The sequence below is a fragment of the Pleurodeles waltl genome, chromosome 4_2, assembly GCF_031143425.1.
Source record: "Pleurodeles waltl isolate 20211129_DDA chromosome 4_2, aPleWal1.hap1.20221129, whole genome shotgun sequence".
Classification (NCBI taxonomy): Eukaryota; Metazoa; Chordata; class Amphibia; order Caudata; family Salamandridae; genus Pleurodeles; species Pleurodeles waltl.
The window spans coordinates 811,185,027-811,199,282 of record NC_090443.1 but is presented as its reverse complement, the minus strand read 5'-3'; the positions used below and the strand labels follow the sequence as shown (position 1 = coordinate 811,199,282).

The 14,256-nt window shown below is 41.8% G+C and overlaps 1 protein-coding gene across 3 annotated transcripts in view; it reads left to right on the top strand.

Moving 5' to 3' along the window:
• The window catches only part of SGIP1 (SH3GL interacting endocytic adaptor 1), a 933,552-nt gene that overhangs the window by 293,570 nt on the left and 625,726 nt on the right, over positions 1-14,256 (top strand). For all 3 annotated transcript variants that reach the window (XM_069232486.1, XM_069232484.1, XM_069232485.1), the window contains exon 5: positions 4,025-4,081. In XM_069232486.1, the coding sequence (XP_069088587.1) occupies positions 4,025-4,081 (57 nt within the window). The remainder of the gene's footprint in view (positions 1-4,024; positions 4,082-14,256) is intronic.

The following is a 14,256-nucleotide window of genomic DNA, read 5'->3' as shown; positions in this document are numbered from 1 at the left end:
ACCTTTCTGGGTCTGCTCGATCAGTCCTCCTTGTCCAAGTCACCGGTTGTGACATGTTTTCTCATGGGCTTATAGCATCTGTTCCCCCCCTACCACTTTTGTTATGCATGAAAATCTGCTGCGCTCTATCTAAGAAGCAGCTCCCTGAGATTTTGCGGCTCATTCCACTAGGACAAAGGCTGCAACTACAGAGTTAGCACATGGAGTGCCTGTCATGGGCACCTTTCGGTCTATATTGACATCACGTCACACGTTCACAAAACACTACGACCTGGACAATCTGATCTGTCAAGACAGGCTTTTTTAATGCTCAGTCTATCATGATTTATTGGTTTGTATTGCTTATATGTCTATTCTAAGGAGAGGAATTTGGTTAGACGTCTCTACCAGAAGAGCAAGTTACTTACTTTCGGGTAATGCTTTTTCTGCCAGAGACACTGTCTAGCTGCGGATTACTCTCCAACCCTCTTATCCTCTCCATTCTACGAACTCGGATCTTCATCTGAAAGACTTCATTAGGTTCTGCACTTTGGTAAAACACATTCTTCTGACGTGGCTCTGCATTAATTTTCCATCATACTTCAAAATTACAAAAAAAGTGCTTCACTTTTGTCTACCTAGCTGCTGATATATTCTGAAATATGTTTACAGTTCATTTGCAGGTATTTAAATTGTGTTTTGAGTTGCACAAAATGACATCATACAACCATTCCTTTCACACTCCAGCAAGATTGTCACATCGTTGACTTTACAAGCTCTTCACACTTTGCAGTCAGAGAAAGAAAAGTTAAAACCAATACCCATGTTAAAAGAATAAGCAGCAATTTGTCAGAATACATAGCGTAATATTTGAACTTTCTTTGAACCACAACAAATGTGACAAGATAAATACAATACATAAAAGCCCCTTTATTCATTCCTCTTTCACTACCCAGACCCACAGTCTGAGAGTCCCTGTCTTTGAGCATTCCCCTTAATAGTAAAGGTTTTTGCATTATTGAATTATGCATACAAGATTGAAAAACGTGCGAACATGGATACTGTCGGATTTGGTCATCTCTGCAGGGTCACCCCCAAAATGTTTGCATTCAACTTCTGTTTTATGAACTAGGTTTTTTTGGCTTTTAGGACTCTGTACACTCTACCACTGCTAACCAATGCTAAAGTGCGTGCGCACACTCTCCTCTAAACATAGTACAATTAGCTTACATCTAATTGGCACATTTAATTTTACTAATGCTGCTAGTGAATCTGCAGCACTTATTGTGCCACCCATTAGCCTTTTTAACCATGTCTTAGGCCTGCCATTGGAGCCTGTATGCAGTTTTAAACAGCTAATTTAAACTCCCTTTTTAATATAAGTAATTCACCACTAGGGTAGGGCCTAAATAGCCTTTAGGGCAGGGTGCATTATATTTACAAAGTTGGGCACTCACATTTAAGTCTTACATGTCCTGGTAGTGAGAAGCTCACAAGTTCATTTTTTGCTGCAGCGAGGCCTGCCTATCCCATAAGATTACATTGGGTTACCTTATTTTATTTAATAAATGCTAACTTTTGTTTGGGAGCAGGTAAAATTAGCATGTTTGATGTTCGAGGAATTGTAATTTAAACAATCTTTAATAGTAAAGTCAGATTTTAAATCACAGTTCTGAAAATGCCCCTTTTAGAAAGTTACATCACATTTTGTGTTGCTACTTTAGAAAGTTGGCATTTTCTTGTCTTAAACATTTGTTGCCTGTAACTTGTTTCCTGGGTCACATGACTAAGTGTAGTTGGCCTTTGTGTATTCTTCCCAGACAGCCACACATTAGAGAGTCTGGGTGTTGGCTGGATGGGCCATCATGACTTGATGAGCGGGGCAGAGCCGCCATCTACCACACTTGAACTTCGAAGGCACAACCCCAGCCCACTCACAAAGAACTTCACACTAGCCTATTGTGCCCCCAAGCACACAGGGATCAGGGCAGGTAGGCAGGAATTTACAGACACTTCTGTGGGGGAGAGGGCTTTCCAGAAGCTTTCCCACTTCAAAGGAGGCACCAGATATAAGCATTGGACAATCAGACCCACTCTTCGGTATACTCCTGGCTCTGTGGGATACTACAGAATAAGGACTGCCCTGCTGACTCAGGCCTGCCCCGCTGTCTGAGAAGGAAGACTGAACCCAGCTCCCTTCATTCCAGGCTACCTGCGTGACTTCAAGGGTCAGCTGACTAATCTCCTGTTCTGAGCTGCAGGGACACAACAAGCTCCAGAGGCCTCCCTACAACTGCCTAGGTGACCTGCTGCACTAGACATGCTTAAGCCCTGCTGGCCTCTATTGGAGTAAGTTTGTGATCTCCAAGTGGTGCCTCCCAAAATCTTGGGCCCTTGGCTGGCATCAGAGAGCTCTTACTGGCCTAATTGAAGGCTCCACCAAATCCGGCTTGAAGCAAAACAAAGCCTTGTTGCACAGCTGCAAGCCACATCACACAGCCTTGCACAGCTGGCAGCTTCATTGGAACAGATGCCGAGCGGCACAGCATCAGATCTGGCACTGATGACGCTAAGCCTTGTAAAACAATGCTGCACATACTGTACAAAAGGGACATGTCATCCCCATGGGGCCAAACCGGGTCCTAAACCTGGCCTGCTCTCCATCGTGGTCGACCAGAGCTTGTGACTTTGTCCTGGTCCAGTGCAGCCAGATACCCTCGGTTGATGCTTTGCACTTTTGGACACTATTTTTATCTACACTTTAAAACTGCATATCCCCAATTCGACTGATAGGATTTTTGTTGTTTTGGTTTCAAATTTGTTAACTTTGACTTTGTTTTTCTGAATTGGTGTGATATTTGTCTTGTGTTGCGTTTCCACTTTCTTGCTTCTGTGTGCTGCATAAAAACTGTACGCATTGTTTGTAAGTTAAGGCTTACTGCTTTTGTGCCAAACTACCATAGGGTTATGCACAGGTTAATTTAATGACTGTTTTGGCTCATCCTGACAAGGGTTGTGCCTTTTGCTTTAGAAGGGCTCACCCCATAACCAACAGCCCAATTTCACACAGATACACATCTTGCCTCAGTGACAGAAAATCCTGTTTCACAAATTCATACTGTGGTTCTGAAAACTGGCAGACTAAGGGTTTGTGTTGCAGTGGCTTGCCCATTTTTGTCCAGTGGATAGACTAAACATTAAAGCGAATTGTCAAACAATGCATTATGGGTGCCTGGTGATTGAAATTCCACACCCTTGCCTGAGAAGGCCCTTAGACTACAATGCAGTGACTCACCATGGACCGTGTTTTGAAAGCATTCCTCAGAAATGCATGTATCCAGTGCGAGAATGTGATGGCGACAAGATGGTAAAGAGGAAATCTTCCTACGGGTTAATCAAAAATATAAATGCAACTTCCTCCAAGATATGGCTGAAGGTGGTCAGCCAAACAAACTAGTTGCAGATTCTTTCTGTATATTATTTTTGTTCATTGCAGACTTTAGCTAGAGCTAAATATGTAGGCCTCTATGTTGAAATTACGCTCCTTATTCCAGCACAAGAAGCCTAATGACAGTGACCACTATTAAGCATGCTCATAAATCTGGATTTCCTAAAAGGTACAGAGTTCACAGTGCTCAAGTGCTTGTGGTATTTTAATTACATCCACATCGAGGATTGCATAATATCATTAATTACTTGGGGCTCTGAATGCCTAAAGTGTTTCTTGATGGGACTTGAATTCTGCTGAATAACTCATTGATTGATGAAGTATTATTACGTTTTCAGTTGCTAGATAATATTGAAGAAATATATAACCCCACTGCCTATGAAGGTTGTTTGCCAGTTCCAATTTTGTTATACTGTGACAGATCTTAAATGAAGCAATACTGTAATGATGTTTTTTAATAATTAAGCATTTCTAAATGTTGAAAAAACACACAATTCCAAGTCCAGCTCTTGTTGATTCTTATCATACATATCACTGACTGTTAGTAACAAGTTAACATTGCTTTTAATTGTTATTATTCTATTGAATCTCTTTCAGAAGAAAGCAAATGGAGCCCCAAATGGATTTTATGCAGAAATCGACTGGGAACGATACGTAAGTAAGAATATTCTGATCTTCATCCTTACTTGTGTGGATTAATTGCTTGCTACTGAAACAACGATCTCTGAACCACAGGCAAAAGTGGTTAATGAAAGTGAAGGACATCGAGCTTAGCTACAGTGCAAGTTAATTAATTAATGCCACTTGGACCAAAAATCCTTCACTTTTAGTTTTATTTCCCATTTTTATGAATTTTCTCATAGAACAAGAACCGCACAAATATGAGGTTATGAGAAACAAAAATTCCATGTAGCTTTAAATAAGCATACATCAATTGTAAACTTTGGTATGACTGCCATTGTTATATAATATAATGTGAACCTCTAGTAGAGCTTATCATCCTCAGTAAATGGTGTGAGTCACATGTTGTTTGGCAGGTACACCATAATTACATCAAAGATATCAGAGAACCGAAAAGCTGGTCTTCATTATTAATTAAAGCCCCATCCATGAGCAACCCCACTGTTCAGTGCCCGGACTGATTGTTCTAAAAATAAGTACCTTATTGTCCTTCTGATTTGGTCATATGTTCAGGCATTTTCCAGACTCAGAATAACTGCTTGAAAATGATTGGATGAGTGGTTGCTTCACCATTGAAGCTGTAGCCTTCCTTTGTTCTCAGGACCATGATATTGCTGTCCCCTGAGATTGTATTTTCACATCATATATCAGAAGCAGCTTGCTGCACGTTGAATGGGTGGGGCGGCGCATGGCGGGTGGAGGGAGAGAAAAGTAAACACCTGATTCCCTGTCACCTCAACCAGCTGCAGGCACAGGCTACCAGCTGGCAGCATGACAGCAGTGTTCGGATTGGCAGGAACGCCAGGGCGCTTCGAGGCAGAGTGGGAGTCTCTGCCTGCCGTCTCCAACCCGGCAACACAGTGCCCTGCAGCTATTGCAGGATTCATGCTGAACCCAATGATTTTGCACACTGTTGGTCCGTTGGTACTGAGGACATCACTTTCAAATCACAGGTTTTTTCCCTCCTCAAACAAATGAATTACTGAACTACAATTCATTGGAGGATTGAGTGGTGATGGCCTGATAAAAGAGCTAGGGTACAGACCTCATTTTCTGTATTTATTCAGCCAAGCCAGAAAATATATTGTCCATTTCCCAAGATCCCTTTAAATCTCAGTCTCAGAAAGTTAGCCGGCTGACTTACGTCACTACACATCATCATGTAAACTTCCAGTTATTTATTCAGTTTTGTTTCCTAGTGAAAAGAAGAGCTTTTAAGACATTGTAACTCCTCAGCCCTGATGAACAGATTAAGGATCTCCTATTTCCTGTAGTTCACTTTAATACCTGATAATGTCTCATAACTCTCAAGGTCTTGCTTAAGAATCATAATGGTTCTTTTAGGTCCACCCTAGAGTGAGATGGAAATCATTGTGAAGGAGTCTGATTTCATACACTATGCCTCCAAAGAGAATCCCTGTTCTATCTTGATGTTGCCATACTTCAGCCGCAAAGGACTCAATTGGCAAACCAAACAGGTATGATGAGGGAGAGATACCCTGTCTCGTCCCTTTGATAAAGATTATGGGGTTCCTACCATTAAGCACTTACCTTGCTTTGGGATGTTTATTATTAATCCTGATGCAATTGATTTAAAGACTAGATAATACGTTGAAACACCCAACGCTAAATGTGCTGCAGGGAGGTTCTTGCACCTAACTTTTTGTAAAGGAGGAAACATGTTTTCTAATTTTGTAATGCATTTGTCTACCTGGGATAAAACCAGACTGCGTAAAAAAACATACATTTATGGGGGTGTATTGGTTAATATTTTGGGTATAACTGTACTATGGGATAGTACAGTGCACTTTACAAAAGGTCTGATTTTGTAATTAAAGTAATGCTGGATTCAATGGTGTTCTCCCTTCCTTCTCAATAAAGGTATTAAATAGGTTGGCCAAGACAGACACAAGAATACCTCCATTGGTCTTGTAAAACAGGTGTAGCCATCGTTTTCTAGTGCCCTGTTAGAGTTCATCCTGTGAATAGCCATGAGCACTTCATCAACCCTAATTGGGAAATCCATCTTGCATTGGTGCTCAGGACTTAATACTCAGTGACCAGCTGCAAGTGATCTCACACCCTTGCTAGTACATCAGTCTCCCTATAGTTGCTGATTAACTTGCTGTAATATGAGCTTCCCAACTTTAGAAAAATTACAATTCCATCTCTGATTCAAATTTTACCTTTGGCTTATTTTTTAGTATGTGTTCTGAGCCCATTGTCAATTTGCTTTCACACCATATTCCCTGTTATGTAAAAAATTGGTAATAAGCAAAGAAGCATGTGCTCCACTTTAACAATTTTGGAGTATGGTGAGTTAACCCTTAATTCTGTTTTCTGCTCTAAATGCTTAAGCACGCTTCCTTGTTTATGTTCAGTTTCCAACTCTATGAATTTTTGTCTTAAATTAATATCCACTAATCTGTTTTTATACATCTGAAACACCTGAGGGTGTCTCAGTTTGTTCAGGAGAGGTGGCACTTTGGAAAAGCAAGCCATGTGTGTTGATTCCTTACTCACAAGTGAGGCCTTGGGTTGATTCCTTCTCCTCTGGGTAAGCGATGCACCGATCCTTTCCAGGCAAGGAAGGGATATGTCGATTTCGCCAGCACAACAAAGCAACAGGTAGAGTGGCAGGTCCTCATCAAGCTCTTCTCCTTGGCAGAGGTTCCTCTTAATGCAGAAGTAATCTGAAAGTCTGGAGTTTTGGATCCACTACTTATACTCATTTCTGGCTTTGAAGCAGGCAAACTTCAAAGGAATGTCCTTGTAGTGCACAAAACCCTGCCTCTTCCTTGACCTGCCCTAGGCACACACTATGGCGTTGGAGACTATATTGTGTGAGGGCAGGCACAGCCCTTTCAAGTGCCGGTGTCAGCTCCACCCTCCCATTGTAGCTCAGGAAGACTCATCAGAATATGCAGGACACACCTCTGCTCCCTTTGTGTCACTGTCTGGAGTGAATTCACAAACAGCTCAACTGTCAGTCTGACCCAGGCGTGTACTCTGCAGCCAGGCAGAGGCACAGAATAGTTAAGCAAGAAAAGCCCATTTTCTAAAAGTAGCATTTTCAAACAGACAATCTAAAAACCAATTTCACAAAAGATGTATTTAAATTGTGAGTTCAGAGACCCCAAGCTCCACATCTCTATCTGCTCCCAATGGGGAAGCTGCACTTAAAAGATATTTCAAGGCAATCCCCATGTTAACACATGGGAGAGATAGTCCTTGCAATAGTGAAAAACACATTTGGCAGGATTTCACTATCAAGACATGTAAAACACACTAGTACATGTCCTACATTTTAAATACACTGCACCCTGCCCATGGGGCTGCCTTGGGCCTACCTTAGGGGTGACTTATGTTTAGTAAGGATGGGGCCTGGAAAATGGGTACACTTGCCAGGTCGAATTAATAGTGCAAAACTGCACACACCGACACTGCAGTGGCAGGTCTGAGCCATGTTTATAGGGCTGCTCAGGTGGGTGGCACAATCAGTGCTGCAGGCCAGGCAGTACCATTGATTTACAGGCCCGGGCACCCATAGTGTACTTTACTAGGGACTTAACAGTAAATCAAATGTGCCAATCATAGAAAACCAATTACCAATATCTTTTAGATAGAGAACACTTGCACTTTAGCACTGTTTAGCAGTGGTAAAGTGCCCAGAGTATCAAAACCAGCAAAAACAAATTATGGTACAGGATCCAAAAACAGGAGTCAGAAGCAAAAAGGTACAGGGAAACCATGCCAAGAGCCACCACCAGTAAGTCTAACACTTAGGGTGATCTTCCAAACGTTTTGCATTCACCCCTCCTATTTTTGCTGGCCTTAGGACTCTGTGCACTTTACCACTGGTAACCATTGCTAGGTTGCTTGTTCTTTCTCCTTTAAACATGATAGAATAGGCTTGCATCCAATTGGCATAGTTAATTTACTTGTAAGTCCCTATTAAAAGGTGTACTACTTGTACCCAGGGCCCTTAAATTAAATGCTGCTAGTGGGCCTACAGCACATATTGTGCCACACACTCGAGTGGATCTTTAAATAGGTGTTGGGCATACTACTGCTGCATGTCCATGCAGCTTTAAACTGCCATTTCAACCTAGCAAAATAAACCTTTTGACAGGCGCAGACTTTCATTTTTAATACACATGTCACCTCTGAGATAGGCCCTAAACAGCCGGGAGGGCAGGGTGCAGTTATTTAAAAAAGTACTTTTATGTTTTATATTTCATGGTAGTGAAAAATGCCTGCATTTGTTTTTCACTCCTGCAAAGCCTGACTCTCGATTAGGAAAACATTGAAGTTAGCTTTTTACGTTTAATAAGCTGTAACTTCCAAATGGGAACAGATAACCTACTCATGTTTCGGGTCTTTAGAATTGCAATGAAAACTCCTCTCCTATGACAAAGTTGGTTTCTTGGTTACAGTTTTGAAAATGCTACTTTTAGAAAGTTAAATAGATGATGGATGGCATACCGAAAAATGCAAACATTCACCTCCAGTCACAGATCTGGGTTTAATCCATAGATTTTTTGCTCACCACGCCACCCCAGTTTGGACACAGCCATATGGAAATCAGTCTTGATTGGGAACAAGGCAGCCCGAACTGCCTGGTCAAGCCCTCTCTGGGCTGGAAATAAGCATCTTGGGACCGGTTTAAGTTATCAGCCCCTCATCAGTTAAGCTAGCTTGAATCCAGTGGCGCAGAGAGCATGGGAACCACGTCTAGGCACAGTACTGGCGTGGGGAGCAAAAATACAATGAATTAAACCCAGATCTGTGACTGCAGTGCACTTTTATCCAAGATCCGATTGGTGGTATGTACTCTCTTCCCTCTTCTTTCAGTTTTGGTACTACTACGCTGTTAAAACCATCAATGTTGTTTTTTCTTCACTGAATTTATATTTCTGCCTTCTTTCTCCTTATCCTATTCATATTTGCTCACATTCTCAATGTATCTTCTGGTGACTATCTGCCTCTATGCATTGCATTGTTCAGCATTCCTTCCATCGTCTGTTCTTTTTGCTTTTGTCGCCCTTAGTGGAAAGTGTATGCCCAGACGTAGGTCCTGTGCTCATTGCTCCACTAGATTTAAACTAGCCTGTCTGATGAGGCGTGATACCACAAAACCTGTCCCAGGATGCTTATTTCCAGTCCGGGGAAGACCTGGCCTGGCAGATTGGGCTGGACTGTTGCCTTGGGGAGCAGGGTCAAGACTGATTTGCATGTGGCTGGGTCCAAACTGGGGTGGTGTGGTGAGCAAAAAAATGATGGATTAAACCCAGAGTGGTGACTGTGGGTGAATGTTTGCATTGTTCAGCATTCCGTCCATCATCTAATTTTTTTTAGTTTTAGAAAGTTGGCATTTTCCTGCCTTAGCTGTTTAATGCTGCTAGCCTGTCTCTGGGTCACATGACTGGGTGAAGCTGACAGTTGGGCATTGTGTTTTCCTCCTAGACAGCCACATACAATAGAGAGCTTAGGTGTGCCTGGGTGGGTAGGTAGGCAGTGGCAGGGTAGGAGGGTCAAGCTTGGTACAACCCTACTCATTCTTGTGCCCTGTTTCCACACAAAGGGCTGCATACCCCCTGTAATTAGTCTGGAGCTAGGGAAGTGTGGTACGGTTTCTACTTTGGGATTAGGGCTGCGTAGTTTAGGTTAACAGCATCACTGATTATGGGCAACTGAGTCAGTCCCACACCGTCTGGAAGCTGTTGGCCTGACGTCTGTCTAGCTTACAGTGCCTCACCAAACTTAAGAAGGTGAAGGTGATTTGTGGCAATCTCAACATGAAACCAAAACCTCTGGGAAGTTGTGGTGAACAGATAATACACTTTTTACTAAGTTACACAAATACTCACACATGACGAGGCAAACCAGGAGATGCAAAATAAGTTTCAATATATTTTCTGAAGCAGATGCATCCGATTATTACAGGAAAAAAAAAACATGGGCTAAATGAACCATAATACATATTACAATTTGATGTGGTCAATAGAGACAAAGCAGTTGTCTTTAGAACCAGGCAGTGGTGGTAGAATCACAGTTCTGATACCTTATATTCCTAGAACTGGAACCAGTGCTCAGTAGGATGGGGCCAAACTCCCTTTTCACAGGTATCTTTTCTCAAACTAGATCTCCATCATTTGTATTCCAGCCTGTGGAAGTTGTCACATCCTTCTTTCCCAAGGTGGCCGCACCTGCTGATGAATTTTCATCACATAGTTGTATTGTAAAACAATGTAACCTTCATTTTTGTCAAAAGGTGTTTCTGCCGTCCCCGCACTAGGACCATCAAGATCTAGGATGTTCATAGGAGTGCCAAATAGGTCTTCGTAAGAGGTACAACTTCCCCAAAAAACACCTAGGCAGATTATTTAATGCTTTCTGAGCTCCGTACAAGTGATGAAGCCAGCTATGTCCTGAACCTAGTACCCCAGCTGTTAAGAATTGCTTTAAGTCTCTGGTCTTCCTCTCCACTAACAAATTTCCCTCGGGATGGTATGGTGAGAAATAATGCACTACAACACCCATTGTTGCCATGGTGTCCCTGAATGCCCTGGAAGCAAATGTAGGACCGTGGTCCAAGTGCCATGCTGCCACTGCATATGTCCCAAAGAAGGCTTTCCAATCTTTATTAACAGTTCGAAAGTCAGCTAATCGCTATGGCCACACCTATAGGAATCTGGAGCAAAAGTCTACAGCAAGTAGAATATATTTGTATGTACCATCTGTTTGCAAGGGACCACAATGGTCCAGGTACACACACCTCAAAGACTTTTGGAAATCAAGAGGGATGTCTGCGGTTGATGTTTGATGATGGAACCTTTTAATTTGTTGGCAAATGTCACATCTAAGGACATACTGTCTGATCTGTTTGTATATACCAGGCCACCAATAATGTTTCTGCAGTATTGGGATTGTAGCCACCACACCACCATGGGCAGAAGCAAAAGCCTCATGTGTTGCTTGAATCAAATCTAGCCTGTGATCTTGGTCGGGGATCACACAATCACCTACCCCTGGTATTGTAGCAAAGGCAATGTTTGGGTGCTTAACTGGCAGCAATATTTGGTAGGATATGCTTTTGGTAAAGGCTTACCATCAGCCAAAGCATTCACGGCAGCCAAGATGTCATCATCCACCCTCGTATGTGAACAACTTATTGCAGCAACAAAAGCTGAAGCAACTGCAGATTTGGCCATTTCAGCAGCCAGTGAAATTCCTACAATGTGTATTCCACTACGTTGGTGACTCAGTGTATGTATTACTTGAGCACGTGACGTAGCTGGTTGAGCTGAACCATCAGGGTAGATGATAATTCTGTACTGGTAAAGAGGCATGCCGTTGGTAAACAAGGGGTGTTCTAGTTCATACTGGAGAAAATCTAAGGTATGTAATTTTGGATCAAAACCATAAACATCACCAGTGGCAGTCAAGAAGGTGGCCCATTTTATCTAACACAGAAGTAATGCTTTCATGTTTGTAACGCTTGATTTTGTGACTGCCTCAATGGCTGGTATTGGGGTAATGACAGTAATGCATTTCCCTTGGGCTAGTGGTCTCTCCTTTATGACCACAGTCTCAGCTGCAGTCATTTTTCTTTCTGTGGGTGCAAAATGCTTTTCTGCATTGGAGTAAAACTGTGATTTGTATGCTATGGGTACTATCACCTTCATTGAATGTGACATATGTGAATCCACTGGCACCTGGAATGACCCGGATTACCAAATTTGTTTTATTTACACATGTGTATGTGTTTTGCTTTAAGCATGTCAGTCTGAAGTGATCTGAGAAGCTCTGTATGTTGTGGTGCCAATATTTGCTTGAGAAATCTGGACCTATAAAATCATAAAGTGGTTTGATACGTTGTAAATAATCTGAACAGTAAGTTCTGCCAAAGTTAAAGAAACCAAGCAATAATTGCAATTTCTTGATGATTGTTGGTGGTTGTAATTGTGCACATTGCTCTAGGAACTGTTGTGCCAGGCTCTTCCTCTCATTTGATAATTTATGTCCTAGAAATAGGACACTGAGAAACACAATTTTTGTTTTCTTAAAGTTAAATTTGTAGCTATGCTCTGCAGATCCCAGAACAATGCGATCTACACTGGCTAGATGTGTGTTGAGATCATCATCATCCGTCAGATAAATATCATCTACATAGGACAGCGCCTTAGGGTCAATATCATGCATTATTAATGTCACCTGGGCTGAGAACCATCCTGGACCCTTGAGGAAGACAACAAAATTGGCATTGGGAGCCCATTGCGGAAAATGCACCTAAATTCCAGCTCTCAGGTGCTAGATTTTCACTGAAAAAAGTGTTGGAAATAACCAAGGTTGTTTTCTATATTTTGTGCTCACTGTAGTGTTAATGGCTGCTGTACTATGTGAATTTTGGCTACCATATGTGCTTGTATGACTGTTTAAATGTCTGAAATCTTAGACTATTTTAAATGAGTGGTCTGGCTTAGCAACAGGGAATAAAGGGTTATTCATAAGTGTTCAGTTACTCTTTGGTATTCAAGTTGAGAGAATTTCCCTCTTGAGGGCTTTGGCCTCACGGTTTATGGGATATTGAGTTTGTATTTGTGAATTGGATCATATTGGTATGCCATGGTAAGGAAAATCCCTATTCCAACCCACATGGTTGCGGTACATCGCTGGAGCCTGCTCCAGTGCCCAATCTGCAGCTTAGGCTTCTTTTACTGAATCAGGATCAAGGACAAGAAAGAAGGCAAAACTATGTCTTCCGCTCCATGGGAGCGTACAGAACAATTCTGGTGGCCAATCTTTTTTTGCCACTAGAATGTTATGGCTTAGTGTTAATCTTCCGCAGAAGGTCACTTTAACGGTGTGCTCAAGCTTATTGTCTCTGTCAATATGAATTTTTAGTTTGTATACCCTGTCGGGTGGGGAGATACGCCTGTCTGCTGTTTCAACTTGAAGGTATTTGTTAGTAGCGGTCACACCCAGAAGCTCTTGAAGATTCTGGCAAACTATCATGACCTCTGCCGCGCTGTCTAGCTGAGTCACGGCCCATGTCCTCTTCTTCAGTACCGTTCTCAATATGTGTGGCATATTTTGCCCAAAGTGATGCAACCTTCTTCTTTTTAAATTGGTGTTTTTATTTTTGTCTAAGTTTTTCTTCTTTATTTATTGCAACCTCCAAGGAGCATTGGTCCTTTTTCAGTTTCATGTACTCATTTCGGTGCTCTGACTGCCCTCCTCTCTCGCTCTGCTTGTCGGATGAGTCCTGGAAGGAATGACAAGGGTGTGTATCATTATACTGATATCTGTCAAGAGGTGTTTTGCATTGTCACAATTTCTAAGATTGTATCTTTTCTCAGAGTTCTCTGAATGCGGAGATTCTCTTCTTTGTTTTGCTTTCTTTATTATTTTTCTGTTTATCCTATCATTTTTTAGAACCTTCTTGTATTTGGTTGGTATTGTCCTTACTGGATTTACCTTGAAGCTGTGACTTTGCTAGATCTGGCCCCCAGACTATTGTAAAAGCCAACAAATTAAACATAGAAACTTGAACCCTTATCCCAGCATTTAGCAATTACATTTTCCCTCTTGCTTCTAGGATGATTTCTGAAACATGCACATGTTCCTAAAAATGACCACTTGAGGGTTTTCGTTTCTTATTTGGTAATTATAAAAAGCAGGTGCTGTGCAGGAGCCGCCTTATCTCAGCTATGTGCAATCAGAGGGCTTGATCCATTGTGGATCGGAAAGGAGTTATTAGTTATTTGCTGTAGATTTCCTGACATAACGTTAGACTATAAAATAGTGCTTTTAACTTAGATGAAAGTGGCGTGTGCTTGAAAATTATACCTCGTACAATGTGTAACCAGGAACTGCCCTTTATGGGAGGTTAGGCTTCTTACACAAGCAGTGCTATGTTGCTTCATACGAAGGTCTTGAAACTGACATAAGGGACGAGCACAGGACCCTTGAGATGGATTTTGTCATAAATTATTTTACTGATACACTTATCTTTCCTTTAAAGTATAACTATCTTTTCTTTGAAATATAGATCCTGCAACTGCACATAGATGATGAATTAGTATTTGTAATGCAAACTGATGAGTGTTTAAACCGATGCTTCCCAACTCGAGAACAGTGAATCA